We start from the raw sequence: 19,529 nt of genomic DNA, 5'->3' as shown, positions 1-19,529 counted from the left end.
GAGAACTGCCATCTTGACAATTTGGTGCATTTGGGAAATATCAGGAAAATGGCAATTCTCTGAGCATCATTCATATGAAATTGAAATAGTGACAGGTATTTCTAACAATGGTTTTAAAAGTTAACTTTTCAGTCAGTATATATAATTGTATATTATATACAGTATATTTAACAGTAAAATATTACACCTACCCTTTGTAATTTGTCAGATGCCCAACCACTTCAAAGAAGGAGTGATATCCTGTTTGTTCTGTTACCAAAAGCTCTGCAAAATTTGTCTTGATGCAATAAAGAGTTTCAGAACTTATCTTCCCACTAGCTTTAAATGGTATTGCCTTTACATAGGCCTCTTACAGTTGCCTGTCTTGGGCATGATGAATAGGCATTTTTTTTTTAAATTTTTAATAAGAATCTAATTTAGACAGTGTAATTTTCAGGCAGAGCATAATATAGGTTGTGTTAATCTGGTTTTCTGATGTTGGAGACCTCATAAGTATGGGCATTCAAGTCTCTGTACAATCAAATCCAACAGCATGTTTATTTAATGTTCTTGCCAAATCATCAACTAAAATATTTCCATCAAAGGGAAACCTAAAGAGAAAACCCATAGTTGTCCCAGATTTTCAACCAGGTCTGTATCTGGCTTCTCAATTTGTACTCCAATTAATTTTGCCCATAGTTTTTTGTGTGTGTGTTTAGAAAACGTAGACATCTAGCTACCTGACCTGAAGGAGAATATCAAATATGTAGCTCTTCTGTGATCACTTAAAATAACGGATGTGAACTTAATCCCTTTTAGTATTCTAAACGTCACATTTTAGGCAGTGGCATAGTAGTGTTCATTTTCCAAAAATTACCTAATTTCTTTATCTCCAAACTGCACTGATGCTTCCATGAAAGGAATTTTTATTTCACTGAGATTGTGGTTACAAGTGGGACCTTCACTTTGGAGGGGTTTGAAATCTGTAAAGATAATTTCATTTGCTAAGATCCTTGGGTATCTTTAGAGTGTTATCCAAACAAGTTAAATCAAGACTTGTCTGGATTAAGCCAGGGGAACAACCCCGCACACCTCCCCACCCCTGAATAAAACCTGGAATGAGACTCAGGTTTCCTTTGTTCAAAAACAAAAAAATACATTACACTAATCAGTTTGGTTTCTCTGAATCTCAGGTTAATAAACAAAGGCTGAGGTCTGGATTTGCTACATGTTCTCTCTGATTCTGGAAAACTCCATGGTCCACTTCTTACGCATTGTCATGAAGTGTGAAATCTCTTGCACTTTCACTTAGGGGAACATGTCTGGTATTAAACTGGAGTAAATCAGTTCTTAGGGAGCAATATTACAGGATGAAAACAGTCAACCCTGATTGTATCAGCTTGCTTTGTTTCATACTTTTAACATTGCCAACAATACAGTATTTTAAGTCTACCCATTATAGGTACTCATTACAGTTTCTTTATATGGACTAGCTTCAGCCCAAAGATATTAACTAGTCTATGGTGTTGAACGGTGCATTTCTTGAGTAAGCCATTTTTCCACCTGGCTTATGAAAAAACATTTTTTCATCACATCAGACATAGCCGTGGAAGAAAATTTGAAATTCAGCTTGCTTAGCAGATCTGGAAATATCTCAAGGGTATTCACTCTTAGCAGTTTGTCCTGTTAAATAAAATGAAGGATTCTTAGACTTATCTTGGTGTTTCCTTGTTAAGAATCTGTGTCAAACAGAATTGGAAGCTAGTGGGCAGATATCACGGTGGTGGTTTATTGCCTGCCAAGAAGACCTATTTTGTGTTCTAGATCTCCTCCGCTTTTCTGTAAAAATGTATGAACTTTGCTTGAAGTCCAAATTGGATGTCGTCATCCAAGGTTTATTCCTTTACTATACTCTCCACTCCCCTTGGGTTTGTATAAATGGGGAAAATGAGGCATGTCTGAAGATATTAAAATTATGTTTGTTAAAAACACAACTTTGCCCAAGGTGTAGATGAGGTCAGTCATGCTGAAAATGTATTATATGGTCATGGTCAGTCTTAGGCCCCTTCCCTCCTCCCAGTGTTGACCATGACCAGCTAACGTTTCCAAATACAACATGCCTTAAGTGCAAAGTTGTGTTTAAAATTGTTAGTTAACTCATTTTCCAACATGACTTATTTTCCCAGTCTACACAAACCATGACTGTTCAAAGAAAGTATTTGAAGGCTTCTGCTGGTTATAAAGAAGACCTTCAAGAGGTGCCTTCAAGACCAAGAATTCTACTTCCTTGAGGCCAGTCAATCTGCTGGAAGGTAGATTGATCCATTCCCAGATCATCATCCTCTCTTTACGTCTTGTTCTTGTTGATCGGTGTATGTAAGATATGATGGACTGGAAGGCTTAAGGAGAGCAGTGAGTAGTTTCCAGGAGAGGAACAGAGGTTTCACCTCACCTGGAAATATAGGGAAATGCCTTCCTGCTTTATTACTGGTCTTGAAATACAAATGACTAAGAAAAGTATATAGATAAAATCCAGACATCTGTCAGTTTCAATGGATTTACCCAAATGTCTGTGAAAGTTGAAAAATGATTCCCTTTCCGGTGGAAATGGATGAATTGTGGAAGGAGTTCAGTAAAGGGAGGTTGATCTTCATTAATAACACAAATAGGGGCTTTGAATTAGCAACGTTGCTGTAACTAATAATTTTAGCCTTGGGTTCTGAATTTCCTTTGATGGGCTACCCTGACTGTGCGTGTGGGATTCCTTTCTCATTCTTGCATTTTGCATTCTCTCCCTGATATTTTCTGTAACCAGCTTTGTCTTAAATGTAACAAATCTTCTAATAAACCAACTCTGCCATTTTTTTTTTTATGAGGCTGAGTGTGCTGCATCTCTCCTGAGCCAGCATGGATTGAAGTGTGATTCATCTGTGTTTTGTCCAGACAGACTTTAGTCTGAGACACTGCTCGCTTTTTCTTTGGTCAGAGAAATGAGTTACTGTCATGTTTGATGTTGGAGCATACAGGATGGAAGCTCTTTGCTTGAGCCCTTTGAAGATAACAGGTTTGGAGCACCTGGTTTATTAGTGCTGTTACAAAATATTGGCCTCTGTCCGAAGGAAACAGGTGTTTTGTTCTGAACTTGAATAGCGGTTGAAATGATGTTTAAAATACAATATTGCACAAGCAGGTTGCCACTGTATCCTCAATATAGTGGTTCCCAAAAGCACTTTCCTCTTTAATAGAGAGCCTGTGCAGCAGAACAGAAAAAGCCTGAGGCAGGAGCAGCCCGAAATGGGGAATGGGAGACAGACAGATTGTCTCTGTCCTTCTAATTGCACAAAAGTGTGTGTGTGTGTGTGTGTGTGTGTGTGTGTAAAAAATTATAGCAGGGAGTTTAATGTATAAGCCTAACCAAATACCCCTTTTGTGACATTAACTTTCTAATAGTGAATAAAAAACTGGAATATTATTATGGAAAGATCTATTCTGTAGTTTAACATAATTGAGTAGACAGTTTTTCCCTTGTGGATAAAAGCATTAGAGGCCAAATTCTGCTTTCCTTATTCTCCCATCCCAACTAGTCCCATTGATCTAATTGGACTTGGCCTTATATAGAAAACATGGGAAAATATCTGCTGTCCATTGCCTCCCTATCCCTTGAAGTGACCACCTATTCTGATAAAGGACCTTTCATTCCATTAAGATTAATTGTCCCTGAGAAAATCCCTAGTTTAAATAATTAGATTTGAATTCACACAATAGTGAAGAGGAAGAGTGGTGTGGTTCCCAATAAAGTAAGTGAGTCACATGGGAAAAACTTCTGCACTATCCCCTGAAAATCTGAGGGGTGGTATAAGAGAACTAAGTAGTGTGGATGGATTAGCTAATGAAGCCACTAGAATAAGACAGTCACTCCTGAAATTCCATGACTTTCCTAGTGATAGCCAGCCTTCTGCTATGTCCCAATTTTTCTTTCCCTCTGCAGTACCAGGACTGCTTGTGGAAATCGATCGACTTTGCTGGTGTCTCAGGATACCAGCTAACGAAGAAAAATAATCTCAGAGCAGTGCCAGAGAGAGGGCAGGCTACTGCTGTGAACACATGTAAAACAGCACCAGCCACTTCCTGCGTATTGCTAGATTAGTTTAGATTGGCAATTTAATTCTGCCTCTTTCATTTTCTTTTTTTGTTTTTGTTTTTATTTGGTGATGTATAAATTCAAGAAAAGAACAGAATGTACTAAGACTATTCCTGGTATTCAAGAAACTAGCGTAGCTTCCACCTGCTTTGGAGAGAGACGATTGTTTTTAAAAAGCCTCTTGAAGACTTGAACCACTGGATCTCCTGTGTAGTAGACAGTGTAGCCCGCTGCAATACATCCTGCACTTACCTTGGCTGCCCCTGGTTGTTTGGGGCTCCTTTGTCTGCATTGTTCTGAATTTCATGGTCTCCTGCCTATCGTTCTCTTTCCATGGGATCTTGGATTTTGTAAGGTGGTGGTGGTTGTTTTTTAACTGGAAAACACAGAATGTGCCTTAACGCTTTTAAAATGTAAAATATTTGTGAATTAAGGCTCATGAAAGTGGCTGGAAAACCAGCCCTGTGGACTGTAGCACTATCGTAGATCATATGTGGCATTGACAGAAGCAGTGCAAGCTTTCTCACATTGGCTCTGTCACTGAACCTCAACCCTAAACTTCAGGAACCACCTTTTAAAGGGTGAGAGAACAGTTCAGTCTCACTCAGTCCTTGGCCTTTCTGCTGAGACTGTCAACAAGGTTGCCAATTAGAGCCAGCTCCTGGTAGTTTTATACCATTCTTGAGATGTACAGTAAGGATCCAACCGTTAAGTGCATTTACAATCCCAAACAACCATAATAGTAACAGCCATTGGGCATCACTGACATTGGCTGGATTTGAATTCCTTATGTACATGAGAGAGATTCCCGAGTCCTCCAGTTCCCAAGTAGTTTGATTTATCCTTGGCATGCCCATGAATTCTGTAGCATGTCAACTTCACTAACTTAAAAATATATCTGTGCTCTTTCCTTTCCTTGTAACATGTTGTAAAGCATGCTATATTTTTGAATGCTTTTTATTTTAGATTGTTCTGAAGCTTTCCTGCCCCTCTATCACAATTTTTGTTGTCCTTCTTGAGACCTGACAGTCTCTCTAGTTTGATTTTATTGCGCTGTACGGTGAAAATAAAACTTAGGTAGTAGGAGTTATTGATGCATCATGAGGGATCTATATATCCAGCTGTATTGTCAGGTCCTCCCAGTGACCTAGTTACTACTTTTCTGGTTTGTCCTCTTAAATAAAAAGTTGACGTTTATGAGGTTTTATTTTTTCTTAGGAATGTAATAATGTAGGCAATTGTTGATGTCATGATTGTTCTAAGGTAAAAATAATTTAATTATATTGTCTTTGAAAGAATTGACAGAAGAGGTGCAGTTTACAAATGGGCAGATCTTAAGCCCAGCGATTAGTTATCAGTGTCCTGTTAAATTCTGATTATTTGCATCCAGTTAGGAATGTTGTTAGCCTCCAAACACTACTTACTAAATGAATGTATCAACTAACATGTGGTGTTCAAAGGCCAACTAGAATTAAAAATAATTATATTTTGTCCTGCCAAAATACCGCAATCTCTTCTAAGAGGGATGGTCTGATTTTCTTACGGATGAGATCACTGGTTCTTTAGGAAAGAAAAACTGGCCAGGATGTTTTTTCGCTCCTGGGTGGAACTCATGCTGACATGTAAAAAGACATTTATTGATGCTGGTCCAAGAAGTTATTACAGTAGTTACCATAGAAGTCTGTGTTTACCATCTTCTGTTATTACCGCCAGCATTGTTAATGCAACCAAAGTTAAAAGCCTGCTGATACTGATGTCTGGAAATTACAGAGGACCAGGCAAAAACTCCAAATCTATATACCTTCGAACTTTGGGGGCATTTGGGTCCAGATCTGAACTTTGTAACTCCCATTCACTGTCATTACTGCTGTTCTACACTTGTGTGTAAATGGAAGCTTTCTGCTGCATAACTGACCTGCTCTTTCTACCTGCTTCATTTATGCTTTTGAGCGTTATAGGTCACCTCTGGAGTTTGGTAGGGGGTTTTGGGTTCTGACAAGACCACAGCTAATGGTAGCAGAGATGGGATATCACAGGGTGACTGGACTTTTTAAAGGGAAAAGGGGCCTCAGCTCACCTCCTCAGGTGGTTAAAAATAAATGAAGAGGCCAGGGCTGAGAATACAAGGGAGGAAGGGACAGCCTTCCTGGAGCGGTCCCTAGAGAAAGGCTCCCACTTGAGCTCCTAATTCTCCAGTTAGGAGGGCTGGGAGTGGCAGTATGCCAGAAGCATGGGGAACTGCAGCTGACTGAAGAAAAGTAGCTGTAGGTGAGTGCTGCAAGGAATAAAGGGACAGTTTGAACGAACTGAATCCAGTGCAGGGAAGCAGGACTGGGGGCTCCTGTATCAAGGAGAGAGAACTATTGGACCTGTGGAACCTTGGATGAAGCTGGCATGAAGTATTAATATGTGTCTGAGGTAATTACATTGATCCCTCTCCAGAAGGGGAATGTTTTAGAAGGCTGTGGACTGGGTGAGTTATTGCGAAGCCCCATGAGAGAGGGAAACTGAGACAGGGTGCTGCAGAGCCACCCAGCCATGAGGGGGCTTTTGGGAAGTGGCTGACCATATTACATAGGGATTTGGGGTTACCATGCCCTATATTCACCCCAAGAATCTAGGATACAGATTCTGTATTACAGAGTTAAACATTTCCCTGGCATGATGGCTTGCATTACGTATCATGGAGGCCTAAGTATCAGTCAAACAAGTGTCAGAAGTAATCAAGACTCATGTTATATGCCTACTCTGTACCGTAAGCAGAAAGGACATTGCTACACTGGAAGGAATCTGAAAAGAGGCCTCCTGTCTACGAGCAATGCTCTTATGCCAGGTCTACATAGGGACCCTCTGGAAGTCAATGTGCATAAATTAAAGCATGTTAACCCCCATGTGGATGGTCTCATTCAAGAGCAAAATGTCCTTCGTTTGCTGTAACTTAATCCTCCTTGGATGAGAGCATCCACATGGGGAGTGGGAGTGACAGGGCAGTTAATGCTCTTTATATGCATTCTCATGTCACACCTTGATTCAGCTTAATTTTCCTGAGTGTCCCCATGTAGACATGGCCTTAGTAAGCACTACAAAGTCAATTTTCTTTCATCAACAGAGACCTCTTTTGTAGGAAGGTGCTGTGAGCCGTGGTACCAAAATGAACGGAAAGTATGTGCTTTATAAGGGACATCTTAGTCCTATTTTCCTACCCTTCGCTCTCTGCCTCGGTGACTAGCTGCTTTCCATTTGTGTGCACATTAGGGGATGAAATATGGTAGAATGGAGTATTTCTTACCCAGTAATTTCTCTTCTAGTAATGGCATCTCCCTCTACCCACCCCAGTCCAAGCCACACTGGTTATCAAGTCAATAGCCAATATGCATTTCTGCAAAGAAAACATGTTGGAATATACATTATCACCCAGTAACAATAAAAAAAACTTGACTCAATTCTTGAGGAATCCACAGTATGAAAATGCAAATTATCTGTAAAACAACTAACAATTATTTTGTGTGATGGTTTCCCTGAACAGATTTTTCACATTTATATCTGTTTGTTTAATGCATCCGATGAAGTGAGCTGTAGCTCACGAAAGCTTATGCTCTAATATATTTGTTAGTCTCTAAGATGCCACAAGTACTCCTTTTCCTTTTACGGATACAGACTAACACGGCTGCTACTCTGAAACCTGTCTTTAATGTTGTCGTTTCAAATAACTAATTGTTGTTTACTCAGTTGTCCACTAGGGGGCAATACATGTCATGCAAAACTAATACAATAGAGGAGAACTAACATAGGCAAATTGAAAATCTCAGAAGTGTGCTAAATTGGAAAGGATACAAGGCTAGGCGTGTCATGCATTTCAGATTCAACCAAAGGTTTAGCTACAATATTAAATACCATCAAACTCTCTGGGCTAACTTTCCTCACTTGCTTATTTCACACTGTGTGTGTGGACAAATTGTAATCCACTAGGAACAGATTTCTCTAATGTGACGTAAAACCACTTCTAGAAGTTGCTGTGATCATGGTGGACAGAACTTTTTGCTCCTTTTGATCAGAAAATTAGTAGTTGAGCTCCAGGCCTGAAGATGGCATTGGTGTAATTTACAGGAAATATTCAGTTACAGACTGAAGAGCAGTGGCCACTAGAGGCATATGTAGAATATGCTATTCAATGGGGGAAAATATTTTTGTTGTGATACATTGTATTGTTAGTATGCCCTAGCTTCACTAACGCAACCTGTCTCTTTGATGAAAACCACACATTGATGGAAAATGAACATTTCTCATTTCTTGACAGATCTGGTTCCATCAAAGTTATGCTTGCCGCACATCTAACGGGGTGTGTATATCTGGAGGGGGTGCTGATTTCAAGGCCCAAGAGTTTGTGTGCAGTAATCCCATGGATTTGCCATAAACTGCATGTCAAACAACAGAAGAGATTTAGTCCTGCAGGACTAGAGGAGGAAGGGAGGATAGGGAAATAGGACCTCACCTGATGTATATTTGGGTTGCTTGGGTAGGGGTCCTGTAATTCATGAAGAAGAGAGAGTGAGAGATAGGGAGAGGCCTCCTGATGTAGATGTGTGTACTCCACTCTGCATGACCCTGGAGCATTCACAGTAAACCTCACACTAACACAGTGATCTGTGTCTAGTGAGGTGTGTCCCTCCTGAGCCAGTTTACATCCTTGCCAGCCAGTCTGAACTATCCCTGTTTCTTGATCTATATCCATTTCAGTGTAAAACTGAGTATAATTTTCAATATTTACCTCTTAAAGTTGAATTTCCCACACTTGAGGAATTTGCGTTTCAGGAAAACAAAACCAATTGTACATGCCTACAACCCTGCCATGCTATTAAAGACCTGAACTAAGGTATGAGTTAGTGTCTCTGGAAATGAATGGGGCAATTTACACCTCAGAACTTTTGTTTCACTCTCTCTGCAAAATCAGGTTACTGTTTCTGCATCTCTTCCACTTGTTTCATGTTTTGAAGGTTTTCTTTGCAACCATGACAGCTAGATACTTTGACTGAAAGTTGAAATTGGAGAAAAATTCAGAGATCTGTTTGTCCCCCCAGTTAGCCTGGAAATGTTGCTTTAAGAAAACGTCTTAGACTGGTGGAAATGAGTGGACTTCCTTGTAATGCTTACAAGGGAAGATAATTGGAGTTAGCCTTTCTTACGGCACTGAATGTTCTTTCATTGTACATTCCCTTTTTATGTGCTCACAAAGGTGCATCTACACTTATGGTGCTGTGTAGAGTACAGACCCAGCATGCCCAGCTAGTGTGGGGATAAATAGCGGTGCAGACAGTAAGGCCAGCTTAGGCAAATAGAGTCGAGTTCCTACATGCCTGAACCCCCAAGATATATACTCTACACAGTTCTCTGCATGGCCAAGCTATGCCTCCCACATCTACACAGCTGTTTTAGCATTGTAGTGTCCTGCTGCCAGAGCCTTTCCTCGCTGCAGTGAAAGGCTCTGGGAGCTCCTTGATGATGGTCCTTTCCCCACTGCCTTCTCCCTGCTGGAACCTTTCCTCACCCCCCAGTGAAAGGCTCCGGCAGCTGGAGCCTGTCCCTGTGGTTGTAGCTACATGTGTAGTGGCTGTACGCTACACACCACCATAAGTGTAGACATAGCCTTACCGGGAGGGTGCAAGTACGTGGCAGAAACTTCAAGTGCATGTCTCTTGAATAAAACCTTCGTTTGCAAAAACTTCATTAAGTAAAAGGCACCACAAACATTTGTGCTATTCATGTTGAAGTTAAGGTCTGGATTTGGTTAACTGGTGTAAAGAGCATCTTCTAAGGGCTTGTCTACATGTGGAGTAAGTTAGGATGTGAAATTCAAGTGCATTAGCTATTCCCTTTGTGCAGTTTAAGCTAGGCTGCACAAAGGCAGTCTTGATGCAGAGTAAGAGTGTTCACATCAGGAGTTAGTGCGGGGAAGCTAGTGTGCACCAGCTACTTCAAGCTCATTCCCCATATAGACAAGTCCTTAGTTTATGCCATACCGTTGTGACTGGGACATAGTGAAAAGTGAACTTCAGATTGGAAGATTTATTGGTTGGGAAGATGCAGGCAGCTATTTTGTCATAGCTGGATAGTGGTAGATGCAGTGTCTTCAGGACAGGGCTGCCATCCTTTAAGGTTTAGGCTATTATTTCAAACCATTTTAGAGAGCATTAATCACAAATGAATAACAGGGTCATGTCAAGTTACTGCTCTATCTTCCCCCTCCTCGGTGTTGTTTGCCTAAATTTAAACTTGAAAAAATGAGGCTGCTTTTTTCCAGGTTTCATGATTTTCATTAAGAAAGTGTTCAGAAGGCTTAGTCTCACAACTTCATTTACGTTAGTGAGTCGTTCTGCATCCTCACTGGCTGAGGACATCAAGAACAAGAAATGTTTCAGGCTGTATATTGTCACACTGCATTAAAAGGAGGTTCCTGGGACCATTTACAGGTTGGGATGCTATATAAACTGCAACTCCTCCTCATTGGTAACTCCTCTCCCACTTTTTTTGATCTGATTTTTGTGTTCTTGTCAACACCACTGCGTATTTTCCACTCTTACTTGGATGATGTTTACTTCTGTAATGCTGTGTATTTTACCTATGCGTGGAATTTCCTTTCACATGTTGTTGTAGCATTAAAGCTTTTCCTTCAGAAATAAGCAAGGTGTTTTCCTTGTATTCATGTCCTTCTTTGATCTAATCATCCTTCTTTCCCTCTAGGTTCGCATGATGAAAGAGAGCGATCCACCCTGGAAGCCCACTTTCATCGTGAAACCTGATGGCGGGTGTCAAGGGGATGGAATCTACCTCATTAAAGACCCCAGCGACATTAGACTGGCAGGAAACCTACAGAGCCGGCCAGTTGTAGTCCAGGAATATATCAGCAAACCGCTGCTGATTGACAAACTGAAATTTGATATTCGTCTATATGTCTTACTGAAATCTTTAGAACCATTAGAGATTTATATAGCCAAAGATGGACTCTCTAGATTTTGTACAGAGCCCTATCGAGAACCCACCCTGAAAAACTTGCACCAGGTATTTATGCACTTAACCAACTATTCACTGAATATTCACAGCGGGAACTTCATCCATTCGGACAATGTAAACACCGGCAGCAAAAGGACTTTTTCAAGCGTCCTCTACAGACTGTCTTCCAAAGGGGTTGACATCAAGAAACTGTGGTCGGATATAATTTCATTGGTGATTAAGACTGTTCTTGCACTGACTCCAGAGCTGAAAGTTTATTACCAATCTGATATACCAGCTGGAAAGCCTGGGCCAACTTGCTTCCAGGTAGGTGAGGAATTTTTATGTAAGGGGTGCACTCCCATGTAATATAACCTCATCATTGCTATAGCCATTCCTGTAACAATATTGGAGGGATGGTATTTTTTTATGCATAGATTAAGCTTGTATGTTTAATTCTCTTCCTACAAGTTTTCTCTCGAATTTTTTTTTTGATCACTAATGGGGATAGTAGCTGAAAATTGGGCAATGTCCTGTGCAAGTTCACAATTTATACTCTCTTCACCACATTTTTTGGCTTGCAGACCCTCATCAGTGTCCCTGAAGCCACCTTACCACCGCCCTTAAAAACACCCTCATCGTTTCTGTGGGGTTTCAGTCACATTCAGACACTCCCCTTGGAAGCTTCCAGATGGCAATGTTGAAAACTCCAAATCATAATAATCATAGATGCTCAGATAGTGATGAATGTAGTATAAACAGCATGAGGAAGGTCACCACTGGCAGTACATAAGGGAAATGCTGAGCACTTAGCACATTTCCAAATCCCCTACCCTCCCTCTCATTCCCTTTTACCTCTACCTTCCAAATGTTGGCATCTGGATGGCCATCTGTATTCTCCACATAAAAGACCAGTTCAGATTATTGCCACTTTGATAAGTTAGGTGGTCTGTCACATTGTGGTTTCTAACTGGCCCAGTCAGTTTAAATGGTTTGTGTGTTCTATGAACCAACTCGCTAAACCAGGAAAAATTTCCTCCCTCCATGTAGGATTTTTGCTGGCTTCTTTTTGTAAGAGAGGACAGGAAGAAAGATGAGTCTTGAAATGTCCAGCATCACAAATGACCTTTGCAGAACTGTAATTCAGGCAGGTCTCACCAGAAAACCATTACAGGCTATGATTATATTAACAAACTCTGTCATTAAAGTGGAGATGACCTCTGAAGCAGCAATTTACCAATTAGTGTCTAATTCCACAATAAAATGCTCTACTGATAACTACACTTCAGACGTTTTTTATTTCCCTCCCCACAACAAAGAGCCTGTAGGTATTGGCAAATCTGTATTCTGGTCATACAGAACAACTAGATGAGTCCACAGTAAATTGGTTTCCTCTGCAGGAGAGTGGCGGGTTTTCACCTACCTTAATGGTCTCTATAGTGTGCTAGCAGCCTCAGGAAGGGAGAAGTCCATGTTGCGGTGTGCTGTACAAACCACCAGATTATCTGAGGAAAAAACAGTCACAGTAAAAGAGGTTTTGTGAAATCAGACTTTGGTTTTTTGTCTAAGGAATGGCAGGTTGAGTGTAGAGCTAAGATACTGGAATGAATTGGAGAAAGTGGAGGCAAGGATGGTCACTTTTCTTTAAACGAGATCTGAACAAATCTCACAATTGCATTAACGGGCTGAAGGCAAGCAGGTAGTGTCTTCAGCAGGACTTTTGCAAAGGCTGAGCAGACACTGTGTTTTGGTGTGCTACAGAGAAGACGCAGAGGGCTCAGCAAGGAAAGATGACCACACCAAGGAAATCCTGGTAGAACCTAAGGCCCCATTGCACTAAATGCCATACAAACACATAGGAAGAGACAGTCCCTGTCCCAAAGAGTTTACAGTCTAAACAGACAAGACAAATAAAGTGCAGGAGAAGGGAAATATTAGCTTTGTTGTATAGGTGGGGAAGTGAGACATGAAGAACTTAAGTGATTTGCCTAAAGCCATGCAGGATGGCTGTGGCAGAACTAAGAACTTAACCCAGATCTCCTGAATCCCACTTAAATTCCTTAGCCATTCCCATCATTCCACTTCTTATTACAGCATGATGTCATAACAGCCTGTTCATGAAGGAAGGGGTTTAAAAAGATCATTATTAAAATGTTCTGTGGGAATGGGATTCTGCATGTCCCTACTCTGGGTAAGTGCTTCCCCAATGATGGGGGGAAAACAAAGAATTTAGATAATCATGTTGAGCTCTCTAGTTCCATGGATGGGAGAGAAGTTTCTTTAGTTAGATGGATAACTTGTCTACATAATGATATGTGCAATTCTCTAAAAGAAATCGCAGTGAGTGAAGGTAATGTTGTGTTGTGTTGTGTTATGCACAGATTTTAGGATTTGACATTCTCCTAATGAAAAATTTGAAGCCTGTGTTACTTGAAGTAAATGCAAACCCCAGCATGAGAATAGAACATGAGCAAGAGGTAAGACCGTCCAGCCTGACATGATATTAGAATGTAATTGTTTGGGGGTTGGTTTTTTTGGTCTTTTTGTGTTTTTGAAAGATGGAAGCTGTTGGCTAATATGAAACCTGTAAGGCTTTTTGTAATATTTGGCTTTGCAATCATTGCTAATCTGATACTCTTGAAACATGACTTATTGGAATTTTGAAAGCTCTCCATCATCTTTGTCAGAAATGTACTTATTCCACATCCTGGCAGTTGAGTTAATCATATTTGGGTGAATATTAACCATTTTTCATGTTTGTGTATATAAATGGTAACATTGACGGCAATGATCTTTTTTTCAATGTATTTAGGTGACTTGACTAAAATTTCCATAGTGTCATTTTTTTATATGTTAACGGATAATTTTTATTCTTTACTGAAGACTTCTATGCTCTGTCATTGTATATTTATGATCTAAGGGATATGAATAAGACTTGAGCAGCTACGTAATAAATAGCAGCAGTTCTACACTGAACAATTGTATCCTTTGCAAATTAAAGCTTTCTCCAGGAGTGTTTGAAAATGTCCCGAGCCCCGTTGATGAAGAAGTAAAAGTAGCTGTCATCAGAGATACCCTTCGTCTAATGGACCCGCACAAAAAGAAGAGAAAAGATAATCAGTAAGTTTATTGACTTGACTTCTGTTTGTCAGTAGTGCCTACCAATAATCCTAAAAGTAATGCTCAAAAGCTTTTGGGTTTTAAAACCTTGCTTTCAGAGTTGTTCATGCTTTTCTAAAGAACTACAGTGTGATCTAGTGAGATCAGATCTAACTACCTGTGCATAGCTCCTTATTGCATACTCATCCTAGTAGTTTTTGAGCACTTTTATTCTAATAAATTGATCCATCATTAGTGCCAGTGATCTAGTAATCCATAAATTTTGGTTCCCAAGCATCATTTTTGACTCTCAAAGTCAGGAAATGCAGATTTGTATACATATTTGCTTTGAAAGTCACACAATGCTCTGTTGAGGAATGACTTGCCCCCATCTGAGCTGAAATAGGTAGAAATTGCATGTAAAAATTGTTTCCTTATTCTGTGACAATAAACATAATCTTTCTAAAGCACAATAGTCAGTCAGTAACTAGTAATACTTACTACTGTATTTTAAAGTTGGAGCTGATCTGGGAATGAGACTTACATTGGAGGAACAGTAAAACAGCCTGCACAGAAGTGGCAGTGGTGGGACAAGATTAAGAAGAGAAAGCAGAAATGCTTTCTGTTTTAATGAAACACCTTGTTTTTAAGCAATCTCTTGGAGCCAAGAAAGGGGGAAATGGTGTTTCACTAAGGAACCTTTGCCTATGGGTCTGTCTCTACTCTAAAATGTCTGCCTTTCTCCTCTTGTCACTTAGCAGTAAGCTTAAATTGGTTATTCATATTCTATGATGAGTTCAAGGACAATTTTGCTATCCTTGTATTGAAAGAAAGAGCAGGAAAAGTAGAAATGTGTATATGTGGGGGGGGAGGGGTTTATATACAGTTGGAAAGTTTTATCTTCTGCTTGCTAAGGAGCATGCAATCAAGGCATGATTTTTGACAAAATCAACTAAATTTTTTCAAATGTAGTGTTTTTTACATTTATTTGTTGTAGCAGCCAGTATACATGCTGACTGATTACCTAGCAATCTTTCTCTGATCTTAACTATATTTAATTTTAACCCTTAGTAAGAGTACTTCAACACTGAGATCTGCAAAGTGGATCTTATTTTCTATTCCTGTAATTAAGCTATGCCTCCTTTATATTTATTCAGCCATTATCCCATACATTCATTAACTATATTTAAGTATGGGATGCAAGGTGCAGCATATGGTTACAAATAAGGAAGTTAGTGAAGCACTCCAGTATGTGCTTGGAATACTCACCCATTGAGCATCTTTTATGGCACATTTTCACTGCAAAATAATTTATAATAGGATTATCCTGTGATGAGATAAAACCACTGTCTCATCACAGCGTGAATTCATCAGTGACATAGCTTTTCTCAAGATTATCTGGTTACAGATGATCTTGTTACTGGGTATCTTGGTATCATCAGCACAAGACAGTCTTGTTCAGTGCTTCTCAGGGAGGTCTTTGCCATGTCTGAGCTGAGTTCTTAGTATGTGTTATATTTTCGTCTGGATGGATAGCAATTCAGGTGCAACAGCTCTCCTTGCATCAAGATACGATTTATCCCTCCTCTTTGTAAATACCGTCTCTTGTACTGACGATGGCATGCTCCTGCCAGAGTGCCTCTTCCAGGAGGATTCACTCAAGGGTTGACTGTCACTGAAAATGTGCAACAAGGGTTAATTTTGTTTAAAGTCTACAAAAGCTTTTGGAGTCATGTGCTAGTATGTCTGGAAAATAGTCAGTTGCCTAGTGGGGAATGGGTAGTCAATCAAAGGTGGAACAGAATTGTACTCAAAACATTCAGGGGACTTTAAGGTGGTTGATTGGATGTAGATTCTGGTGGGGGCTGTGGGCCATAGTGCAAACTTCACTATATGCCAAGGTCAAGGGCTTGATTCTGATACCCTTTACCAATTTTATACTAGTGTAACAATATTGGGCTGGTGCAGAACTTTAGTGTGATAGGACTCAAGCACCAAATACCTCTGGGTTGTTTTCTTAGAAAATGTTTTATAGCGTTTTCATTTTGTGCCTCTCCTCTCTCACCTGTTTCAGCTGGATTTCAGTGAGTGCTAAAATGTGCCTGTGTTTCCCCTTTCCACACAAATTCCTTCTTTGTAAGGGTCCAGCTTAAAGATTATAGCTAAATAATCAGCTAAAGACACAGAGGACTAAGCAAAATATTATATGTATCGATTGCAATATTATTGCTATTCCAGTTCTTATTGGTTGCATGGTTAGAACTGAATCAGGCCCATTAAGACCAGTAAAATAACATAAAGAAGTCATGTTTTGAAAACCAACCATGCATCAAACATCCTCCAGTTTATTTTTAGTGATAAGTTGTTAATGGACATTGATTTAAATAAAATTTGGCAGTGTATGTAACACTCAGTTTGAACACATGGGAAAAAATTTAGAAAGAAATCGCAAGCTGCAAATGAATGTCATCTTAGACAGGTGACTATTCTGCTTTGGGGATGGATTTGATTTCCCTCTAATTATCTCCTAGATTAAAATAAATGAAGCATCAAAATGAAAGTGAGTTTTAGAAATCATCCAAAAATACTTCATTATCAGGCAAAATTAATAGGTCATATATATTCTGTAGTTTAATTTTTTCTTTAGTTTTTACTCTTTATGGAGCTTTGATTTTTTTTCCCCTGTGAAGTGATATATTACATTGAAAGTGCGAGTTAAGCAAAATCAAAGCAGTGCATTTATTATGCTGTACATCTGATTATCTCCAGCAACAGTCAGAGCCTTCAGGTCCACTAAGAGCCAATAATTATTTTGGCAAGGCCAATAAGAAGTCATTGAAAATTTACAGCGATACAGATCAGCTCAATGAGGACCACTAAATGCATCTGTGGACTATATTTGCTATGTGTACTGAATTTGGCATTTGATTAGCATTATAGCCCTTTACAGTGTTAGCCCTGACCCTGCAAATACTTGTGCATCTGCATAATTTTTATGTCTCAATGTAGCCCCATTGATTTCAATGGGACTACTCGTACTTACAATTAAGTGTATGCATAAGTGTTTGTTTGCATGATCGGGAGCTCTGTAGCACACTGAATAATAGAGAAATAGAGTTCTTTTAGTGTAGTATTGAGAGTGGTCCTGTGCTGCCCAATGATGTGAGGTACACAGACGCAAAACAGAGTGGAAGGGAAGAGCAGAACCAACATGGCATTCTCCCTTTCTTCCCCCAAGCCCATGGAAGCCCTTCTTTCTTATCAAAACCATGTTGATGGGCTGAGTATTTTTGAAGTATGTCCTGAGCTGGAAAGGAGGCATGAGATTCCCACTGTCTGCAGTATGTTCCTGTCTAGCACTGGCAGATAACCTTGTACAAGTTAATGCTCTTTTTTGCTGCATTAACTTCCTCCTTGTGTCTGTATTCTTTGTTAAGGGCCAGTTGCCTGCAGAGGAACCAATCATAGCAAAATTTCCTGAGAGAGATCTATTTGGGCAAGAGAGGTATACTATTCTGAGGGTGCAGAATCTACAAGATTGGAATTTCCTATCTCCTTTGAATCCCCAGTTTCTTTCGGTTTGGGACTCTATGCCTCTTGCCTTGGAGACAAAATCCCTCCGTATCCCGCAGCGGAGAATTCAGAGCCAACTCCATGAGGTTCATCTGGGAAGTTTCCTTCAACATACCCTATAACTCTAGCCAGTATATGCAGTTTTTTGCTCAGTAGTTTACAGACAAGAGCCTAGGATAGCTCTTATGAGAACTAAAGCAAAAAGGCAGCTAACTAAACACATGTTTTCATTGCTCGTTTCCTTTTTGCTCTCCTCATTTTAAAAAATGGGTCCAACTGAAAAAAATGCATTGTTAAAGACTACAGAAAAATCCTCTTTTTTTTAGACATTATCAAATTCCCATGAGCCAAAATTTAGGTTTTCTTCTTGCCGTAGCTTTCATCTCCAGCCCTAATTCTCCTTTCGTTAGGCATTCTTAATTCAGAACTGGAGGTTCACTCACAATCAGTAAAAGGAAGTAAATAAAACATTAATTAAGCCCGTATTCAGTGAGTTTCATGTTGTGCTGTAGTATTGTTTTAATAGATATTAAGGCTTGAATGGACCATTATGATCATCTAGTCTGATCTGCTGCAGAACATCAGCCACAGAATCTTACCCAGTAATTTTGGCATTAAGCCCAATAACTTGGGGCAAAGTTTGTTCCTTGGAGAGCCTGTATTTGAAACTCTCGACAAATCTGTTGAATAACATCATTGAAAACTTGTCTGTTTTCTTGCAGCATGAATATTTACTGAATGAATGGCCAATAAATGCACTGTCCTCCTAATTTCTGATTTGAACCTCTATGCACTTCTGATTTCAGAACTACACTATAAAGTAATGTGTTTTCCAGGTTTCATTTATTAACCAGCAACTGTAGTTATTTTGTTCCCAAACTTAAGATCTGCTGAAAACCTTCATCTCAGCACCGTTAATAGCCAGTATTCTACCATCAGATCATGAGTGTATTTTCTTGTCAAGATGAATGCGGAATTGAATGTAAAATAAAAAGACGTATGTCCTTCTTGGTGGTCATGGTTAGCATACAGAGGTATCCAATGAGACTCCAGCGAGAAACTGCTGAGCTTGAATTAATATGCAAACTAGATACCATTAACTTGGGTTTGAATAGAGACTGGGAGTGGCTGGGTCATTACACATATTGAATCTATTTCCCTAAGTTAAGTATCCTCACACCTTCTTGTCAACTGTCTAATGAACCATCTTGATTATCACTATAAAAGTTTTTTTCTCCTGCTGATAATAGATCATCTTAACTAATTAGCCTCTTACAGTTTGTATGGAAACTTCCAACTTCTCTGTGTGTGTGTGTGTGTGTGTGTGTGTGTGTGTATGTAAAATAATATATATATATATATATATATATATATATTATATATATATATATATATATCTTTTTACTATATGTTCCATTCTATGCATCTGATGAAGTGGGCTGTAGCCCACGAAAGCTTATGCTCTAATAACTTTGTTAGTCTCTAAGGAGCCACAAGTCCTCCTGTTCTTTTTGCGGATACAGACTAACATGGCTGCTACTCTGAAATCATCTAGACCAGCGTTTCCCAAACTTTTTTGGCCACGGAACACCTGGTATATATTTACAGAACACTTATAATATTATTTTGTAGTCGTTTGGTTTTTCAAATAAAAAATTGTTACTTATGCTCAAATATATTTTATTTTATAAAACAAAGCAAAAATACAAATTTTAAATAACTTGAACTAACAATTTCTAACTGGAAAGCG

General features: G+C 39.4%; 1 protein-coding gene across 3 annotated transcripts in view; it reads left to right on the top strand.

Annotated features, from left to right (window-relative positions):
* Window positions 1-19,529, top strand: part of TTLL11 (tubulin tyrosine ligase like 11) — a 114,278-nt gene that overhangs the window by 24,983 nt on the left and 69,766 nt on the right. For all 3 annotated transcript variants that reach the window (XM_074973727.1, XM_074973729.1, XM_074973728.1), the window contains exons 4-6: window positions 10,859-11,434; window positions 13,489-13,584; window positions 14,109-14,227. In XM_074973727.1, the coding sequence (XP_074829828.1) occupies window positions 10,859-11,434; window positions 13,489-13,584; window positions 14,109-14,227 (791 nt within the window). The remainder of the gene's footprint in view (window positions 1-10,858; window positions 11,435-13,488; window positions 13,585-14,108; window positions 14,228-19,529) is intronic.

The sequence above is a fragment of the Natator depressus genome, chromosome 16, assembly GCF_965152275.1.
Source record: "Natator depressus isolate rNatDep1 chromosome 16, rNatDep2.hap1, whole genome shotgun sequence".
NCBI lineage: Eukaryota > Metazoa > Chordata > Testudines > Cheloniidae > Natator > Natator depressus.
This window is presented reverse-complemented; position numbering and strand designations above follow the sequence as displayed.